At 61.8% G+C, this 15947-nt stretch overlaps 3 protein-coding genes and 1 non-coding gene across 4 annotated transcripts in view; all 4 read left to right on the forward strand.

Annotated features, from left to right (window-relative positions):
• SPG7 (SPG7 matrix AAA peptidase subunit, paraplegin) overlaps positions 1-4966 on the forward strand; it is a 31595-nt gene extending 26629 nt beyond the window's left edge. Inside the window, exons 14-17 of the mRNA XM_035337222.1 lie at positions 1322-1478; positions 1961-2124; positions 2530-2607; positions 4231-4966. Coding sequence (XP_035193113.1) covers positions 1322-1478; positions 1961-2124; positions 2530-2607; positions 4231-4440 — 609 coding nt within the window. The 3' untranslated portion in view covers positions 4441-4966. The remainder of the gene's footprint in view (positions 1-1321; positions 1479-1960; positions 2125-2529; positions 2608-4230) is intronic.
• Positions 4967-5381: 415 nt separating this feature from the next.
• RPL13 (ribosomal protein L13) lies at positions 5382-9985 on the forward strand. The gene is made up of 6 exons (XM_035337231.1): positions 5382-5528; positions 5697-5812; positions 6025-6166; positions 7270-7443; positions 8850-8906; positions 9785-9985. The coding sequence occupies exons 2-6, from the start codon at positions 5709-5711 to the stop codon at positions 9941-9943; spliced, it is 636 nt and encodes a 211-aa protein (XP_035193122.1). The 5' UTR covers positions 5382-5528; positions 5697-5708; the 3' UTR covers positions 9944-9985.
• On the forward strand, positions 5850-5927 carry LOC118173009. The gene has a single exon (XR_004753961.1). It is a non-coding gene; the product is annotated as a small nucleolar RNA MBII-202 (small nucleolar RNA).
• Positions 9986-11713: 1728 nt separating the features above from the next.
• Positions 11714-15947, forward strand: part of CPNE7 (copine 7) — a 6392-nt gene continuing 2158 nt past the window's right edge. Inside the window, exons 1-8 of the mRNA XM_035337225.1 lie at positions 11714-11866; positions 12589-13080; positions 14498-14680; positions 14754-14828; positions 15119-15193; positions 15330-15413; positions 15487-15576; positions 15664-15762. Coding sequence (XP_035193116.1) covers positions 12856-13080; positions 14498-14680; positions 14754-14828; positions 15119-15193; positions 15330-15413; positions 15487-15576; positions 15664-15762 — 831 coding nt within the window. The 5' untranslated portion in view covers positions 11714-11866; positions 12589-12855. The remainder of the gene's footprint in view (positions 11867-12588; positions 13081-14497; positions 14681-14753; positions 14829-15118; positions 15194-15329; positions 15414-15486; positions 15577-15663; positions 15763-15947) is intronic.

A 15947-nucleotide genomic window follows, 5' to 3' on the forward strand; every position in this document is an offset into this window, starting at 1 on the left:
ACCACCAGGGATGGGGCACCCGCAGCTTCTCTGGGCAACCTGTGCCAGTGCCTCACCACCCTCAGAGTAAAGAATTTCCTCCCTATATCTAATTTAACCTGTCCTCTGTTTGTATAAAGCCATTACCCCGTGTCCTGTCACTGCACCCCCTGACACAAAGTCCCTCCCCAGCTTTCCTGCAGCCCCCTTTAGGCACCGGCAGGCTGCTGCAAGGTCTCCCTGGAGCCTTTGCTTCTCCAGGCTGAACAACCCCAGCTCCCTCAGCCTGTCCTCATAGGAGAGGTGCTCCAGCCCCTTGATCGTTTTTGTGGCCCTCCTCTGGACTTGTTCTAACACAACCATGTCCTTCTTGTGCTGGGGCCCCCAGAGCTGAGCACAGCACCACAGGTGGGGGCTCACAAGAGCAGAGACCCGTCTTTGCTCTCAAGATACGCTGTCAAGAAGTCTCCAGTCACGACAGTGTTGCTGCAAAGCTTAATGAGCCACAGGAAAAGTCCTGCATTTACCGTAAAGCACTCCCAGTGTGTCTGCTGGCCACCCTGGTGCTGGGCACGTTTGGAGCAAGCGAGTGTCCTGCTGCTGCTGCTCAGCTCGTGCGCCTCCTCCAGGCACAAAGCGCTGCGCTGTGTGTGTGCCTGCACGGTCTCTCTCCCTGCTAGGGCTTGCCAGCGTGTTGCAGCTACCAGTCAGGAGCTGCCCTGACCCCGAGGGACAGAGATGGGGTTTTCAGACGGGCACACTTGGGAGTTTGTGTGCCTGAAGCCCTGCTCTGGAGGGAAGGGCCTCCCTTTGGCACCCCAGGGTGCCTTCTGTCCCATGCACGTCTCCTCAAAGAGCCTTCACACAGGGGAGAGGTGGAGGGGTGGGAATGACAAGGATGACAGCTTCTTGGCCTGCCACCAGCAGCAGATTCGCTCTGAATGACCTATTGTATAAACTGAACTGTTGTTAATTACTCTCAGCGAGATGTGGCTGGCTGGGGGAAATGGCTCTTACTTTTCTGAAGACATCCCGTGTGTTTCTCCAGGTAGTCCCGGTGATTCTGGAACGTGGTGAAGCAATCTCTGATTGGCTTTTATCCTCCAAAGCCACTCTTAAATGTTAGGATTTCATTTACTTGCTGTTAAGGACAGCTTCCTTTTTATTTTTTGATCCGGAGTGGCAGAAAGTGCAGAGGCTTTGGTATGGGAAAGGCAACGTAGTGCAGTTCTGGCTGTCTGTAGGTCAGCCTGCACCATGGCTTTCAGCAAATAGCACAGGGTGCAGGCCCTTCCTTTCTTCCCTCTGTTGCCATAGTTGGTTCTTTCGTTCTGTGTTGCAGGTTTCCATAGCCCCTCGAACAAACGCAGCGCTTGGATTCGCTCAGATCCTTCCACGAGAGCAGTATCTCTTCACCAAGGAGCAGCTGCTGGAGAGGATGTGTATGGCTCTGGGCGGGAGAGTGTCCGAGGCCATCACCTTTAACAAAGTCACTACAGGTGAGGAGTCAGACCCTGCCACAGGCAGGTGGAGTCATGTTGAAAGAGAAATGAACTTCTGTACTTGTTGCTCTGTCCAAGGGTGAGCTGAGAATTCTCCCACTCTGGGCAGTGGGAAAGAGAAACGCCAAACTACTCGTTTTGATCTTTGGGTTGTTCTTGTCAGAATGAAGGTCTCTCGTTGTGGGTTGCAGCCGTGTTGTCTTAGACCTTGTCCCAAAGCCTAAGGCCACAGATGCCATTACCCAGCGAGACTGGCTGGTGGAAGAGCCTGGACCTTCTGTGCTGAAGTTCCACTTCGCTCCAGCTAGTTATAAATGTGGTAACAGACGGCCGTGGCTGCTAGGCAATCCATACACTTGAGCTACCAGCACGTTCACTCAGGGTCATGCACGGTCCATTAGCAGGCAGTGTGTTTGTGTAGGACCTACTGCTCCTGCACTCAGCTCAGGGCTGGCAAGCATCGCATCTCTTTCTCCCAGGAGCCCAGGATGACCTGAAGAAGGTGACCAAGATAGCCTACTCCATGGTGAAGCAGTACGGGATGGTGCCCAGCATCGGGCAGCTCTCCTTCCCGGATGTGGAGAGTGCACCGGGAATCGGTCGGCGCCCTTTCAGCCAGGGACTGCAGCAGCTGATGGACCACGTAAGGCTGCCCCTGAGCGCGCGTTGCTGTTTGTTCTTTCTGCAGCTCACTGAAAAATGCAGGTCAAATAGCTGAAAACCAAAGAAGCTCTGGTTCTGAAGCACTGTAGCTGTGCTTCCCTGGGATTTGTACTGAGTTGTATCTTTTGCTGCTGGGCAGCTTCCTTAGACTTCATTTCCCATCAGCAGGGACTCTTTGAGTTTTGCTAGCACAAGAGTTTACTGTTCCTTCTCACGAGCGCTCTTGTGGCGTTTTTCAAAAGGTTTCTCTGTATTTTCTGTTAGTGGTCACTGCTTTCTGCCCGCTCTGTTTGCACGTTCTTTCCCTTGGTGCTCTCCTTGTTTGTCCACGTGTTGTTTGTTGCCCCTTGCACTACAAATCTCCCTTCTCATTACTGTCTTCTAGGAAGCAAAAGTCCTGGTGGCTCAGGCTTACAGACGCACGGAAAAACTCCTGCTGGAGAACCGGGATAAGCTGCAAACGGCAAGTTGCAGTTCTGTTTTTTTTTTTAAACTGTTACTTCCGACCTTGATATTTTTTGTGCTCTGCAGCTTTGGCTGTTGCAGCGTCTCTGTGGCCCTAGAATATCTGGTAGGGGAGATATCAGCGTGCTGGAGTTTGCGTTGGGACTGCTGGGAATAAGAGGCTGCCCACTGCACATCCCCTGGGTTAGAAGCAGGCACGGGGAGGCTGTGTGCCTTCTCCAGCAGTGGGTAGTTCACCTCCTGCCACCAGCTGGCAGTTGCAGGGCAGGGGAGGAGTGCTCTGTGCTGCATGGAAGTGATCAAACCCAGAACTTGCCTCCCTCCCCTGTACAGTGCTAACCTCTCCGAAGTATAACTTCCTGGAAAGCAGTGACCGTTCTCGTGAAGCCTGTGAAGGCAAGAGCTCTGTAGACATAAAAGAACTGGGTGAACAGTTTCTGGGGATGGTGGAAGGACACGGGACCTGTCACCTCGGCTTTCATGCTCTCCGACTCCAGGCAGCTTTCACCTACTTGACACCTGATATATCGAGGAGAGCTTGTTGCAGAGGCAGAGCTTTGTCTCCTAATTTGTGTCCTGGGAGCCTCCCAGCCAGTCCCTCCCTCGCTGCCAGGACCTCTGCACCCATCCCTCGGGGCTTGCAGCACCCCCTGTACCTCCTTGACCTTCCCTTCAAAAGCCTGGTCCGTAGCATGCAAACTAGCCAGGAGCCAACTTCATGTCGCATGGTTTGCAAGTGAAGCAATCCTTAAATCTTTTTAAACAACAACAAAACGCAGAATGCTTCCCTCTACCCAGCAGAAGCCTCCTGTGCGTGGTAAGGTGGCCAGAACTCGCTCGGATGCCCTGCTGATCCCTGCTCTGCCCCCGGGGCAGTGCCCCAGCAGTGCTCTGAGAGCGGGCGGTGTCGGGGGCTCTCCTCTCCGCAGGCCTCCTCAGTTCCCATGCTTTCATTTAACAGCAATCAGATGTTTGCCAGAGGGTCAGCAGAGAAAAGCTTTTCAAGTCAAGCCAAAGCATCTACAGAGCGCCTCGTTTGCCAGGCCAGTGTGTCGCCCCTTGTCAGCAGAACGGAGCGGTCTGTGAGGGACAGCCACATGCTGCTCGAGCGTGGCCCTGCTCGCGGAGGGGCTGGAGAGCTGACGTTCCTGGGGAGGACCTTCCTGGTGACCCTCAGCCCGTGCCTGCAGGGACAGCTCTGCTGGCTGGGACACGTTCTGTGCGCAGAGGAGGGGTCTGGGTCTGGCTCCAGCCTCATCTGCTGTCACCCTGCCTCCTTAGGCAGGGCCGCAGGTGCCGTGGCAGTAAGGGCACTTCCCCAGTTGTCCCCAGAGTTCTGCCTCGCCGAATCATTTCCTAAAGCAGGCTTTATTGCCTCCAGTCCTACTCGGTGTTTCTGCCCAAACACACGCTTGGGAGAGGTGCCGGCTGCCCGCAGAGCTTTGTGCTGGCTCAGCGGGCGCTCGGGTCACGCCGGCTGCAGCGTGGTGGCGGGGGCCCTGTTCCTCGCGGGCGTCCAGATGTGGAGGGCCAGGCTGAGCTGGCAGGGAGAGGTCAGATCAGTTCAGAGGGGCTGTTTTCAAACCTCTGTGCCTCATTATGCCTTGTTTACTCTTTCTAGCTGTCTAATGCCCTCCTGGAGAAAGAAGTGATAAATTACGATGACATCGAAGCTTTGATTGGGCCTCCACCCTACGGGCCAAAGAAAATGATAGCTCCTCAGAGCTGGCTTCAAGCAGAGAGAGACAAGCAGGACACGAGAGACGAAGAAATGCCCCAGCAGCCCCCAAACCACGAGGAGGAGGAGGAACCACGCCTGAGACCAGCGTGAAGCCCCCTCTCTATGTGGAATGGAAGGACTCCAGAGGCTTCTTTTGAACACAGACCCTTTCTCCTTCCAGCTCTGGAATCACAGATACCGAGTAGGGAATCTCTGTGGTGCTGCTGCCCAAAAACGGAGGGCTGGCTCCACTGGCTCTTGCAACAAGCTTTTCCCTGCAGGAAGGAGAGCTCCCTAGGATTTCAAAATTGATTCTCAGCAGGGTAGTAGTGGTTAGGAGCTGGGTAAGTCTAATCTGGAAGGATTTCTTGTACGCGGGGATGTTGTGTACGTGTTCTGAGGGATGAAACCTGCTGCGGAGTCCTTGTCAGCTACCTCTGGCTGTGCTGTGTGGGGTGCCGGGGGTGCGTGGCCGTGCCCCTCGGTGCCGGAATGGTCAGCAGCAAACCCCTGGGAGACTGAGCTGGCTGCAGCGCTGCAGCTGTGTGATTCCATCGTACCCTTTGATTGTCTTTGCCGCTGGACATAAAATAGGAGCTGAAAACCAGACTGCACCAGAATAAATTCTCCAACAGGCTGTTGTTTGTACGGTGTGTCAGGGCATGGCCCAGTGCGTACCAGGTGTGGGGTTGCACAGGACATGGGCTTTCTTTTCACTGGCTTTTACTTGTTTTTTATCGCAAGGGTCTCAGAAGCAGAGATTGAGGGGAAAACCCCCGTTCCCACCCCCAAGTGAGCCCAGGGCGATACTGGGACCCAGCCCTGCGGGGAAGCGCTGGCTGCCCGGTGCCCTCCAGCTGGGCGAGGGCCCTTCAGGAAGGACTGGGGGTCCCGGGTTACTCCTCGAGGACTGGCTGTGCCCTGCAGGACCCCAGCCCGGCCTCAGGCAGCTCTCAGGTCCCCGCCACCTCACCCCCAGCCCTCGGTTCCGAGCCCCCTGCTCGGGGTCGGGCTGCAGCTGGGAGCTGCCCTTCCAGCGGTGCCTGGCCCTTTAAGGCGCCGCCATCTTGAGTGCGGGCACGGTGAAGCCGCCGCGAGCTCCTTCCGGCGCCGCCATCTTCCCGGAGCGTCCTCCGCACTTCCGGCGCGCTCCGCCGCCGCGCTTCCCTTTTCCGGTCGGCCATCTTCGCAGCCGGGAGGTGAGTGGCGGCGCCGCGGGGCTCCATCCGCCGCCATCCGGCCGGGGCCGCGCCGGGCGGCGCTCGGGGCCCCGCGGGGGAGCGGGGCAGGACCCGGGGGACGTCCCGGAGGGGTTCTGGGCCGGCCGATGCCGCGTGAGCCGCTCCTAGCCCTGTCCGTGTCCGCAGGCCGCAGCCGCCATGGCGCCCAGCCGCAATGGCATGATCCTGAAGCCGCACTTCCACAAGGACTGGCAGCGGCGGGTGGCCACCTGGTTCAACCAGCCCGCCCGCAAGATCCGCAGGTGAGCGGGGAGCGGGGCGGCTCCGGCTGCGGTCAGATGATGCGAAACCTCCGGAATCGCTGCAGCGCCGTGATGAGAGCTTGAACCCTACCTGGCTGATGACCGCCGGAGCCACCGGGGGGTGGGGGTTGGGGAGCCCCCCGGGGGTTTTTGGGAGCCCCGGGGGTGGCGGGAGGGCTCTGTCCCTGACGGGTCTCTGCCCCCCGCTCCAGGAGGAAGGCTCGCCAGGCAAAGGCTCGCCGCATCGCGCCTCGGCCCGCGGCTGGGCCCATCCGGCCCATCGTGAGGTGCCCGACCATCAGGTACCACAAAAAAGTCCGTGCTGGCAGAGGCTTCAGCCTGGAGGAGCTGAAAGTAAGTACGGAGGAGCTGTCCCGGCCCAGGAAGGCCAGTTATCCAGTGTGAGCTCGGTTGTGCTGTGCTTTTGTGTGAAATTAACTCACAAGTGGCCGCGGTGTGCTGAGGTGTCAGCGTCTGCTTGCACTGGCTGAGCCTGCGCTGAGCCAGGGCCAGGCTGCTGCTGTCGCTGGCTGTGGAGAAGCGTACAAAATGTTGGTCGCTGTTTCTTGTTTTGTAATTGTGGCACGGGGAAGCAGCAGCACGACAGAGTGAAAGGTTAGTTGGAGAAGTAAGAAGTTAGTTGGAGAAGTTGGAGAAGTAAATACTGGAGTGGCCGGTCAGACCGTCAGCCAAAACAAAATACTAAAATCAGCTTCTGGTGGAGCGTGAATTGAGTCTCCTCAAGTTCGTTTCAGTTAAAGGACTGGCAGGTTTTGTTGTTAAACGTCTCTTCCTTGGTAAGACACGTTTTGTGCGAACGCTACAGAACAGAGCTGGTGCGGACCTGTTCGTGCGGTGGAACGAGTAGGTCGTGGTCACCGCGTGGCCACAAAGACCTCGCCTTGCTTCAGGAGGAGGCTCCGCACCATCCTCCCAGGCGGCCCGCGGCTGATGAGCTGCTGGTGGTGAACGGAGAGGGAGGTGGGCTGCAGAAAGCCCCAGCAGCCTGGTCCCACACAGCGGGAGTAAATGTTAGTGACTGCTGGCAGCCAGCATCCCCAGCCTCTCGGGCATTGTTCAGTGTCTAATTAAAGCGTTTGTAACAGTGAAACTAGCGCACTGAAGCAGTAAAGCTGTGCTTCTGAATGCCAAATGGTCATTACTTTGCTTTCCTTTAATTTCCAGATAATGTTGGGATATAAAATGGAACATAGATGTTTCATTTTAAGCAGAAAATGAGGTTATTGCTTAAGAATGTTTGCAGAAGTATTTCTTTAATGGAGCTTTCACTGTTCAGCAAGCGCAGTTGCCGTGTGCCGGCTCCATAAATCGCTCTAGCACGTATCAGAGTTTAGGCGGTGGCACCGCTGGTCCCCCCGGCCAGACCCCGGTGCCGGTGGGCGCAGCGTCGTCGGGTGTTGTCGCACGCTGGCGCTGCACGCTCTCTCTCCCTCCAGCTGGCCGGCATTAACAAAAGGTTTGCCCGGACCATCGGAATCTCCGTGGATCCCAGGCGGAGGAACAAGTCCACGGAGTCGCTGCAGGCCAACGTGCAGAGGCTGAAGGAGTACCGCTCCAAGCTCATCCTCTTCCCCAGGAAGCCCTCTGCGCCTAAGAAGGGAGACAGCTCCGTAAGTACTCGGCCTCCAGAAGCACTTGGCCGGATCTGTTTGCGGTGACTGGGCTCAGGTTTGGTTGTCAGCCCTCCCTCCTGGCGCTCTGGTGTGCGGTCAGGGGGCGTTGGGAACGCTGGAGCACAGCCCTGGGGGGGGGGTGGCTGCAGGCTGGGCCTGCCCTGTGCTGCGAGCTGCTGCGGGGGCTGCTGGAGAGGCGCAGCTCTGGTAGGGGCTGGCTGCTCTGCTGCAGCTGCCCGAATTTCAGTCTGAGGCTCACCTGGCCGCCCGCGGCGCCTCTCCTGCCAGGACCAGGCAGGCGAGGAGGGTGTGCTCCGCACCGCTGAGCAGCTCAGGGAAAGCAGCGGTGGTGGAAGTCTCGAGAAGGCTGCTGCTGTTGACACACACAAATGCCTTTCATAAAAATCTCACCGAGATCCAAAGTGGGCTCGGCTTTTCCTGCCTGGTCTTGGCTCTGCGTGTGAATAACACGCTTCCCATGGGGAGGCGCAGGCAGCGAATCACGGTGCTGTGCTCAGGCTGCCTTCAGTGTCCGGGAGAGCCTGCGAGCCCCGAGCTTAGCCACAGTGCTGTCTGCTGAGCCAGGCCTCGCTCGGGCCGCTTTGAGAACGGGCAGGAGGGTCTCACCTCGCACAGCCGGGCTGAACACAGGTTCTGCTGAACGTGTCAGCTTCGGAGGGTGCTGCTTCCCACCTTGACTTGTGGGACTGGCACAGGCGTGGACAGGAGGATCATGAGGCTGAAGCTACTTCTGAATCCTGGATGTGTGTGATAAAGGGGATTTTTCCAACCTGCCGCGAGTAGCACACGGACTCTGTGCCAAACCCAGTCTGTCCTCGCTCTGACCTGGCTAGCAGCACAAACTTGGAGCTTTCAAAATTCAGCCCAGCCTTCAGGTTGCCCGCCGCAGCCTGTTTGCCATCCCAGAACATAAAGAGGGGCGTGTCTGGAATCGCATCTCAAATTACTTACTTTAAACTTGACTTCAGATAGCTGATGAATGGTTCTTGTTGATGCCATAGTTGCACGAGGAGCTGGGATTAGCTGTAGAAGGAACTGCTGAAGAACACGCTGAGCAGCCAAACTGAGAATGAACGGCTCAGTAGGCTTCACCTTTTCCAGCTGGCAGAACTCTGAAAGGCCACGGCTCCCCTGGCCGGATCCAGCTGTACCGGGAGCCAGGCAGAGCACGCTTGGATGCGGCGTGTCGCTGCCAAGGGCTCCTACAGCTGCACGGGTGAAGTGCTGAACTCGTTCCCATCGCTGCTGAGCCCGCCGGCAGAGTCATCATCAGCGTGTTTAGGCTGGGAGCTCGTGTTAAAAACATGTTTTGAATGTGGGCACCAGGCTGGGAAGCGTACGTACCGGTTCTTAAACGATGTTTTTTCCCTCTTGTTATGCAGGCTGAGGAACTCAAGATGGCGACTCAGCTGTCGGGACCGGTTATGCCAATTAGGAACGTAAGTGAAGCCCTGAATCGTGCTGTGTGTGTGAGGTAACTGAGGCTGGGATTTAGGGGGGACGATTCTGTCGCTCTTTGTCACGCAGTTACGGGTTGCTGGCCTCCCGTCCCGGCTGCACAAACAAAAACCTAACAGGTCAAGCTCTGCCCTCGCTTATTTTTTTAATCAATTGAGAAAGGTCCTTAAACCCTGACCTGTGTAGGGGAGAGCGCTAGGCACCAAGCGCAGGGGCTAAGCCAAGATAGGTTGGACAAGGATAATCATAATCTATTCCGCTTCTGCCCTAAGTCACGTGGGAAGGACGTAGCTGGGCACAGCTCCAGAGAAGGCCAGGGTGGAACTTACCCCGGAGCCCCCAGAAGGCAGCGTTCTGTGGGGACAGGGGTTAGAACCTCCCGCTCAGGATGTGCAACGTGCTCGTGCTCAGCACGGTCCCGGCAGGGAGCTGTTTGTGCCCTGCCGTGTTTGCAGGAGCCTGTGCCCCTGGTGGATGTGGGGCACGTGTGTTGGCAGCCGGGCTGTCGGGGCCAGGCAGGTTCCGGGGTCGCCGTTTGTCTTTGAAACCCTTGCTAATTGCGAGAGATCGTTGATAGCGTGCCACCAACCTGACTCAGATTTCGTTCTGCGCTTGTTTTTCCCTGGTATTTTCTGCTCGTCTGCTGATGTGCGCTGGCAAATTGGGAGCTGGTTGAAATGAGGTGTCTGGTGGAGTGATGATAAGGGCAGGGCCTGCAGATTGCACAAATTCTGTATTCTTAACAGCATCCTGGAGCCAGTGGTAAAAATGTAGCGAGATTAATTGTGTTAAGCCTTAAATGCCGTCCTTTGTGGCAGCCTCTGATGCGTAGTCTGACTGCCGGGCTCTCTCCCACTAGGTCTTCAAACGGGAGAAGGCCCGCGTTATCTCCGAAGAGGAGAAGAACTTCAAGGCCTTCGCCAGCCTGCGCATGGCCCGGGCCAACGCCCGTCTCTTCGGGATTCGGGCAAAACGCGCCAAAGAAGCGGCAGAGCAGGACGTGGAGAAGAAGAAATGAACTGTTCTCACCAGAGCTGCCAATAAAAAATGTAGAAATGGAGCCGTGTGGCGTCTTCTTAGGGCAGACGCACAGCAGGGAGCTTCTCCTGCCCCCTCTGCTGCGGGGTGCTGGTACCGACGGTGGGCAGCTGTGCGTGGAGGTGCTCAGGCAGGGGAGGGCTCCTGCTCCGTGATGAGCCCCGGGGGAAGCAGGCCCCTCGCCTCCCTGACGGAGGGTGGTTTGTTTTGCCTTGGGGAAGGGAGCTGGGGCTTGCTCCTGCCTGGAGCCTGCCCCACCCCTGCTGTGCTGCGCTCTTGGCTGTGCTGGGGGAGGCAGGGTTGCTCCTCTGGAAGTTCTCACCCTGCCCAAAGCTTTTCCTGTTCCCAGGGGCCTTGGGAGCAGGGGCCTGTTTCTGAGGAAAGGTGGGCTCGGTGCTCCAGCTGGGAGCTGGGCAGGGGGTGACACCCACGTGCTGTGTTCGAGGCACTGGGCTCTCAACCCCAGGGCTGTGAGAAGGAGAAAGCTGAGGCTGCTTCAGGGTGCCCCATCCCCGACAAGCCTCCTTTCCCTCCACCAGTGCAGACTTCATTATTTCCACCCCTCTGCCTGTGCATTTTTGGGGGAGCAGCGAGCTCTGCCCTAACGGGGGGATGCTGCGGGGGCACGGCATGCTCCCTGTCCCCGGGCGTGCCAGCTGGGGGCCCGCGGCCCCTCGGCAGCTGCAGCACAGCTCCGAAGAGGGGTCCCTGCGGGGTCCCTGCTCCCACGTTTTGGAGGGCCGTGGGGCTGTGCTTGCTGCCGCCGGCCGCTGGGAGGAGCCGGGTCCTGCACGCTGCCAGCCGGGCGTGCAGCTGCTCCTCAGCTCCTCACTCACCCCACCGAACTTTAAACCATTTCTCTAGGGGACTCTAGGGAAATACCTTGGTGACCTCAACGAGGAGCCCAGCCCTGGGGCTCTGCCCCATCCCTGCGGCTCTCGCTGGCCCCGGGGCTCTGCCAGCCGTGTCCCGCGTGCTGCGGTCATGGGGCCGTGGGCTCCGTCCCGCTCCGGGGAGCGCTCGCTGGCTGGCTAAGCAGTTCTGGGGCCCCGCTGCGCCTCGCCCGTGCCGGGATAATTGAACCATTCGTATTCATTAGCGGTGCGGTGACAAACTCGGGACTCGCTCGGGCGCAGGGCTGCGAGCTGGGGTGCTGGACGAGCCCCGGGGCGCTGGAGCGGGGCTGCGGGCCGGCACGGGGAAGAGGGTGGCCTACTTCTGCCAGGCAGGCTGGGGATTAGCTCCCAGAGCCCAGGCCCTGCAGTGCCCTCCCGCTCGTTAGCCCTCCCTGCATTTAATCCCTCCGAACGCGGGCTAATTACATCATCCCTCACGCAGCTGAGCTGACAGCGCTGCAGTGCTCGAGTGACGGGTGGGGTGCGGGGGCAGAACCGGCCCGGGACAGGGGGCTCTGGCACGTGGGGGCTTGGGCACGCCAGGACCCCCCCGTCCTTGTGGCAGGGACGGCTCCAGCGGGGGTACAGGGGGACAGGGGCACGCAGGGGATGGGACAGGCCTCAGGCACCCCAAGGGGAGCAGTGAGGGGGCCGTGGGGCGCGTGGAGCGAGGGCTGTGCCGGGCAGGGTGCAGGAGGGCAGCAGGCGGTGCCACCAGCGCCGTGCCGCGTGCCCTGGCACGGCCAGCTGTTCCAGGGACACCCGCGCACCGCAGAGCCCCCGTGCCCGCAGGCGGGCTCTGCTCCGGTGCCGGCAGCGAGGCAGTTAACGGAGATTGTAGTCTCCCTCTTAGGGCTCCGCTCCCGAACTGCAGCTTGAGTCAGTTGTGTGGAGGTGGCAGCGGCGGCAGCTCCGGCTGGCACACCGGCTCCGGCTGGCACACCGGCCCCGGCAGCCACGCCAGCCCTCGGCCGGCCCCGCACGGTGCCCGGGCCACCAGCACCCAGGTGAGGGGGGCAGGGCAGGGGCTCAGCACCCCTCCGCCGGGGGATGCCGAGCGGTGCCGCGATGCCGGGGAGGGGACGGCGCCCACCGGAGCTGGGTACCCGAGCCATGTGCCGGGGAGGGCAGGGCCCGGCACGACTTCGCCGGGAAACTTCGGTCAGGCGGCGCCAGCTCCCGGCACGGCTGGGGGGGGCGGCTCTGCCCCAGCCTCAGCATGCACCGGGCACAACTGGGGGCTGGCGGCAACGAGCCCGGGGATGGGGTGGGGATGGGGATGGGGTGGGGACGGGGTGGGGATGGAGCGGCAGAGCCAGCGTTGCAGCATCGCCCGGCTGAGCCCTGCCAGCACCCAGGTGGAGCATGGCAGCGCCGTGTCCCCAGCACAGGGAGCAGCCGGGTGGAGGGTGTCCCCGCGTCCCTGGCAGGCAGAAATCCCACCCCAGGGTGCAGGGGATGGGAGGGGAGGTCCTGCTCCCCGGCACAAGGAGGGGGCTCAGGGCTGGGGTTGCCGGCGCTGCTCCTGCTCAGCCTCCCAGTCTCGTCCCGGCACCCCTGCCCAGCCGGACGCCTCGCGGGGTGAGGCTGGGGGCAGAGCTGGGCACGGCCCCACGCGATCCACCCCGGGGGTCCAGCGAGTGGACAGGGGCAGAGCCGTGCCCATGGGGCTGCCTGTCCAGGGGTGACCCAGTTCCAGCTCACCCCGCGGTGCTCTGACACCTTGCAGGACCACCACCAGGGCTGGAACCGGCCGCCGCACCTCGGAGAGGGTCCCTCAGGTCCCCAGCACCCACCGGGCCATCTCACCCCGGTCTCCTCCTGCGCCCCTGCTCCGTGAGCCCCCCAAACCCCTGCCAGCGCCCTCCACCACCAGGGACCTGCACCCGGGCTCCAGCCCCACTCCTGGCACCTTGGGGCCCCGTGCCCTGGGCATGACGGGCCCCAGCCTGGCGCGCTGACAGCGAGGAAGGCAGCGGCCGCCCCGTCCCCCCGCATGCCCTTTGCCCACGGTGCCGCCTGCCCCCCGTCGCGCCTGGCAGCCCCCCGCTCCGTGGCCACCATGGGCGAAGCGCCCGAGCCGTCCTCCCAGGCGCCGCTGGCCGTGCTCTCCAAGGTGGAGCTGCGGGTGAGCTGCAAGCACCTCCTGGACCGCGACACCCTCAACAAGTCGGACCCCTGCGTCCTGCTGCTCATGCAGTCCCAGGGGCAGTGGGTGGAGGTAGGCAGGGCAGGGGCTGGGCAGGGTGCTGGGCACGGGGCTGGGGGCTCCAGGACCAGGGGCAGCCCCAGGGTGGCCGCGATGCCCAGGGCAGGAGCTGGCGGCAGGGCGCAGAGCGGGGAGCGAGGTGCAAGGTGCAGGAAATGGCGCAGGGTGGGGTGCGGGGTGCAGGGATGGGCGCAGGCTGCGGGGTGCAAGGTGCAGGGCTCGGGGCGGGGTGAAGGACACAGGGTGTCAGGGGCAGGGCCCGGGGCTCCCGGTGCCGCGGGACGCTCGGGCAGTGCACGGGGATGGTGCAGAGTCCTGGCTCAGAGCGAGACCCCCTGGGACTCGGTGGCTGTGGCAGCAGCAGGGGACGGGGTGCTCACTGTGGGGGTCCACGTGGGCCCAGCCGCCCCGTGCCAGGGCCATTTGATGCGCTGGCTGCCCCTGGGGTGGATCAGGGCTTGGGGGCTGCTGTGTCCCTGCTGGGGCTGGGGCTGGCTCCATCCCATGGCTGCCCCCCCAGCTCAGCTCCTGGCTGGCTCCAGCAGCTCCGCGCTCGCTAATCACCGCTGCTCAGCCGGCAGATTTAGCGCTAAATCCCTCTGCGTGTAATTGACTCTGCTCGCCCCGGCTGGAGCCAGAGCTGGAGCCAGGGCAGGCGGCGAGGGGCCCGGTGCCAGCTCGAGGATGCGGCACCCCCAGGCTGTGCCGTGCCATCGGTGCTGTGCTGTGAGAGGGCCACATCCGAAGGGCAAGAGGATCCCACCTGGGCTGTGTTTTGGTCCCCTCCCGTGGCAGCGGGTAGGGCTGGTGGGCAATGGGGGACCCTCACTGGGACGCGTCCCCTTGCTCCAACAGAGCCGTGACAAAAGGTGGGCCAGAGCCCGAGCATCGCCTCGATGCAGCCCCGGTGAGGTGGGGTCTGCCCCAGGGGGAGCGGTGCCTCAGCAGCCAGGGCTGGCACCCAGGGACACCTCTCCCTCCTGCGCCAGCCATGGGCACGACAAAGAAATGCTTCTGCCCTGGGGATGAACACAGGCAGATAAATCCTTGTGCACGGCTGGTCCTGCTGGCAGCTGCCCAGCGCCCCCGGTGTCCCCGTGTCCCCCCGTCCCTGTGTCCCCGCACCCCAAGCCAGTGCCACCAGCCCCGGGTCCAGCCCCGAGCTGGCTCCAGCCCCAGGCACAACCCCACCGCAGCGACGCAGCGGGTCAGGGGCTTGAGCCGATGTAAGGATGAATTTCACTGAGATGAGCTTGGACCAGTACGGCCTCTAAGGAGTAAATCCCAGTTCGTTCGGGGGGGGAAGGCATGGCCGGAGCTCCCGCAGGCACGGTTTGAGGCGGCACAGCCAGCACCCGCCGTGCCGGGACCCAGGGGCAGCCCCTTGGTGCCGAGCGGCGGGGCTGGCGGAGCCCCCTCTGCCCCGCAGGTGGACCGCAGCGAGGTGATCAAGAGCAACCTGAACCCCGTCTTCGCCAAGATCTTCACGGTGGACTACTACTTCGAGGAGGTGCAGAAGCTGCGCTTCGAGGTGTACGACAGCCACGGGCACGCCGGCGTCGGCACGCACGACGATGACTTCCTGGGGGGCATGGAGTGCACCGTGGGGCAGGTGAGCCCCCCGCCGCGACCCCCCCGTCACCTGCGGGCCGGCGTCCCCTCCCCGAGCCCATCGGTTTTTGCAGATTGTGGCGCAGAAGCGGGTGACAAAGCCGCTGTTCCTCAAGTACGGGAAGTTTGCTGGGAAGTCCACCATCACGGTGAGCGGCCGAGCGGGGCTGGGGCTGCGGGTGGCAGCGGGAGGGGACGCTGCGGTGGGACGAGCCTGGGACAGCGGGGTGGCACACGTGTGGTGGGACCCCAGTGACCCTCCTCCCATCCCATCCGGCTGTCCCACACCTCCCAGATGGATTGGGGTCCCCCGGGCAGCTGCTAGCCACCCTGGGGGTCCCCACGGTGACAGGAGGCGCATGGAGGATGGGAGGGAAGGAGGGCAGGGGGACAACACCACGCCGGGTGCTGAGCTCCCTGTGGCCACCTCTCCTGGCAGGTCATCTCCGAGGAGATCTCGGGGAACAACGGCTACGTGGAGCTGGCCTTCCGGGCCAAGAAGCTGGATGACAAGGTGGGATGGGGCCCTCAGGCAGGGGGGGTGGGATGGGATGGGGTGGGATGCCTGGGACGCATAGGATGGATGGGACGGGTGGGATGGATGGGACAGCTGGTTCTCTGCTCTGTCCTGTCCCATCTCTCTCCTCCAGGACCTCTTCAGCAAGTCTGACCCCTTCCTGGAGATCTACCGCATCGACGACGACCACAGCGAGCAGCTGGTGTACCGCACCGAGGTGAGGCTTGGCTGGGTCCGACCCGGGGCCGCCCCACAGGTCCCCAGCCCCGCTGAGCCCCCTCGCCCCCCAGGTGGTGAAGAACAACCTGAGCCCCATCTGGGAGCCCTTCAAGGTCTCCCTGAACTCGCTTTGCAGCTGCGAGGAGAAGAGGAAGCTGAGGGTGAGGAAGGGCGATGGGGATCCCGTCCCCGGGCAGGGGCAGGGGGGGGACACGCACCCAGCCGGGCTGAGCCGTGTCCCCCCGCAGTGCGTGGTGTGGGACTACGACTCCCGGGGCAAGCACGACTTCATCGGCGAGTTCTTCACCACCTTCGAGGAGATGCAGAAGGCGATGGGGGAAAACAAGGTGGGGCGGGGACAGGGGGACGTGGGGGTGTCCCCTGCGGGGCTGGGGCACAGCCTCTGGGCCTCTGACAGCTCCCGATCCAGGAGGCTCCGTGGGAAGGGGATGGCCGGGATGGGTTCCTCTGGGGACATCAGCCCAGGGTGGGTCGTGGGGCTGGGGGGGCTGTCACGTTATGGGGCTGGGGG

This window comes from Oxyura jamaicensis, chromosome 11 (assembly GCF_011077185.1).
Source record: "Oxyura jamaicensis isolate SHBP4307 breed ruddy duck chromosome 11, BPBGC_Ojam_1.0, whole genome shotgun sequence".
Taxonomy (NCBI): domain Eukaryota; kingdom Metazoa; phylum Chordata; class Aves; order Anseriformes; family Anatidae; genus Oxyura; species Oxyura jamaicensis.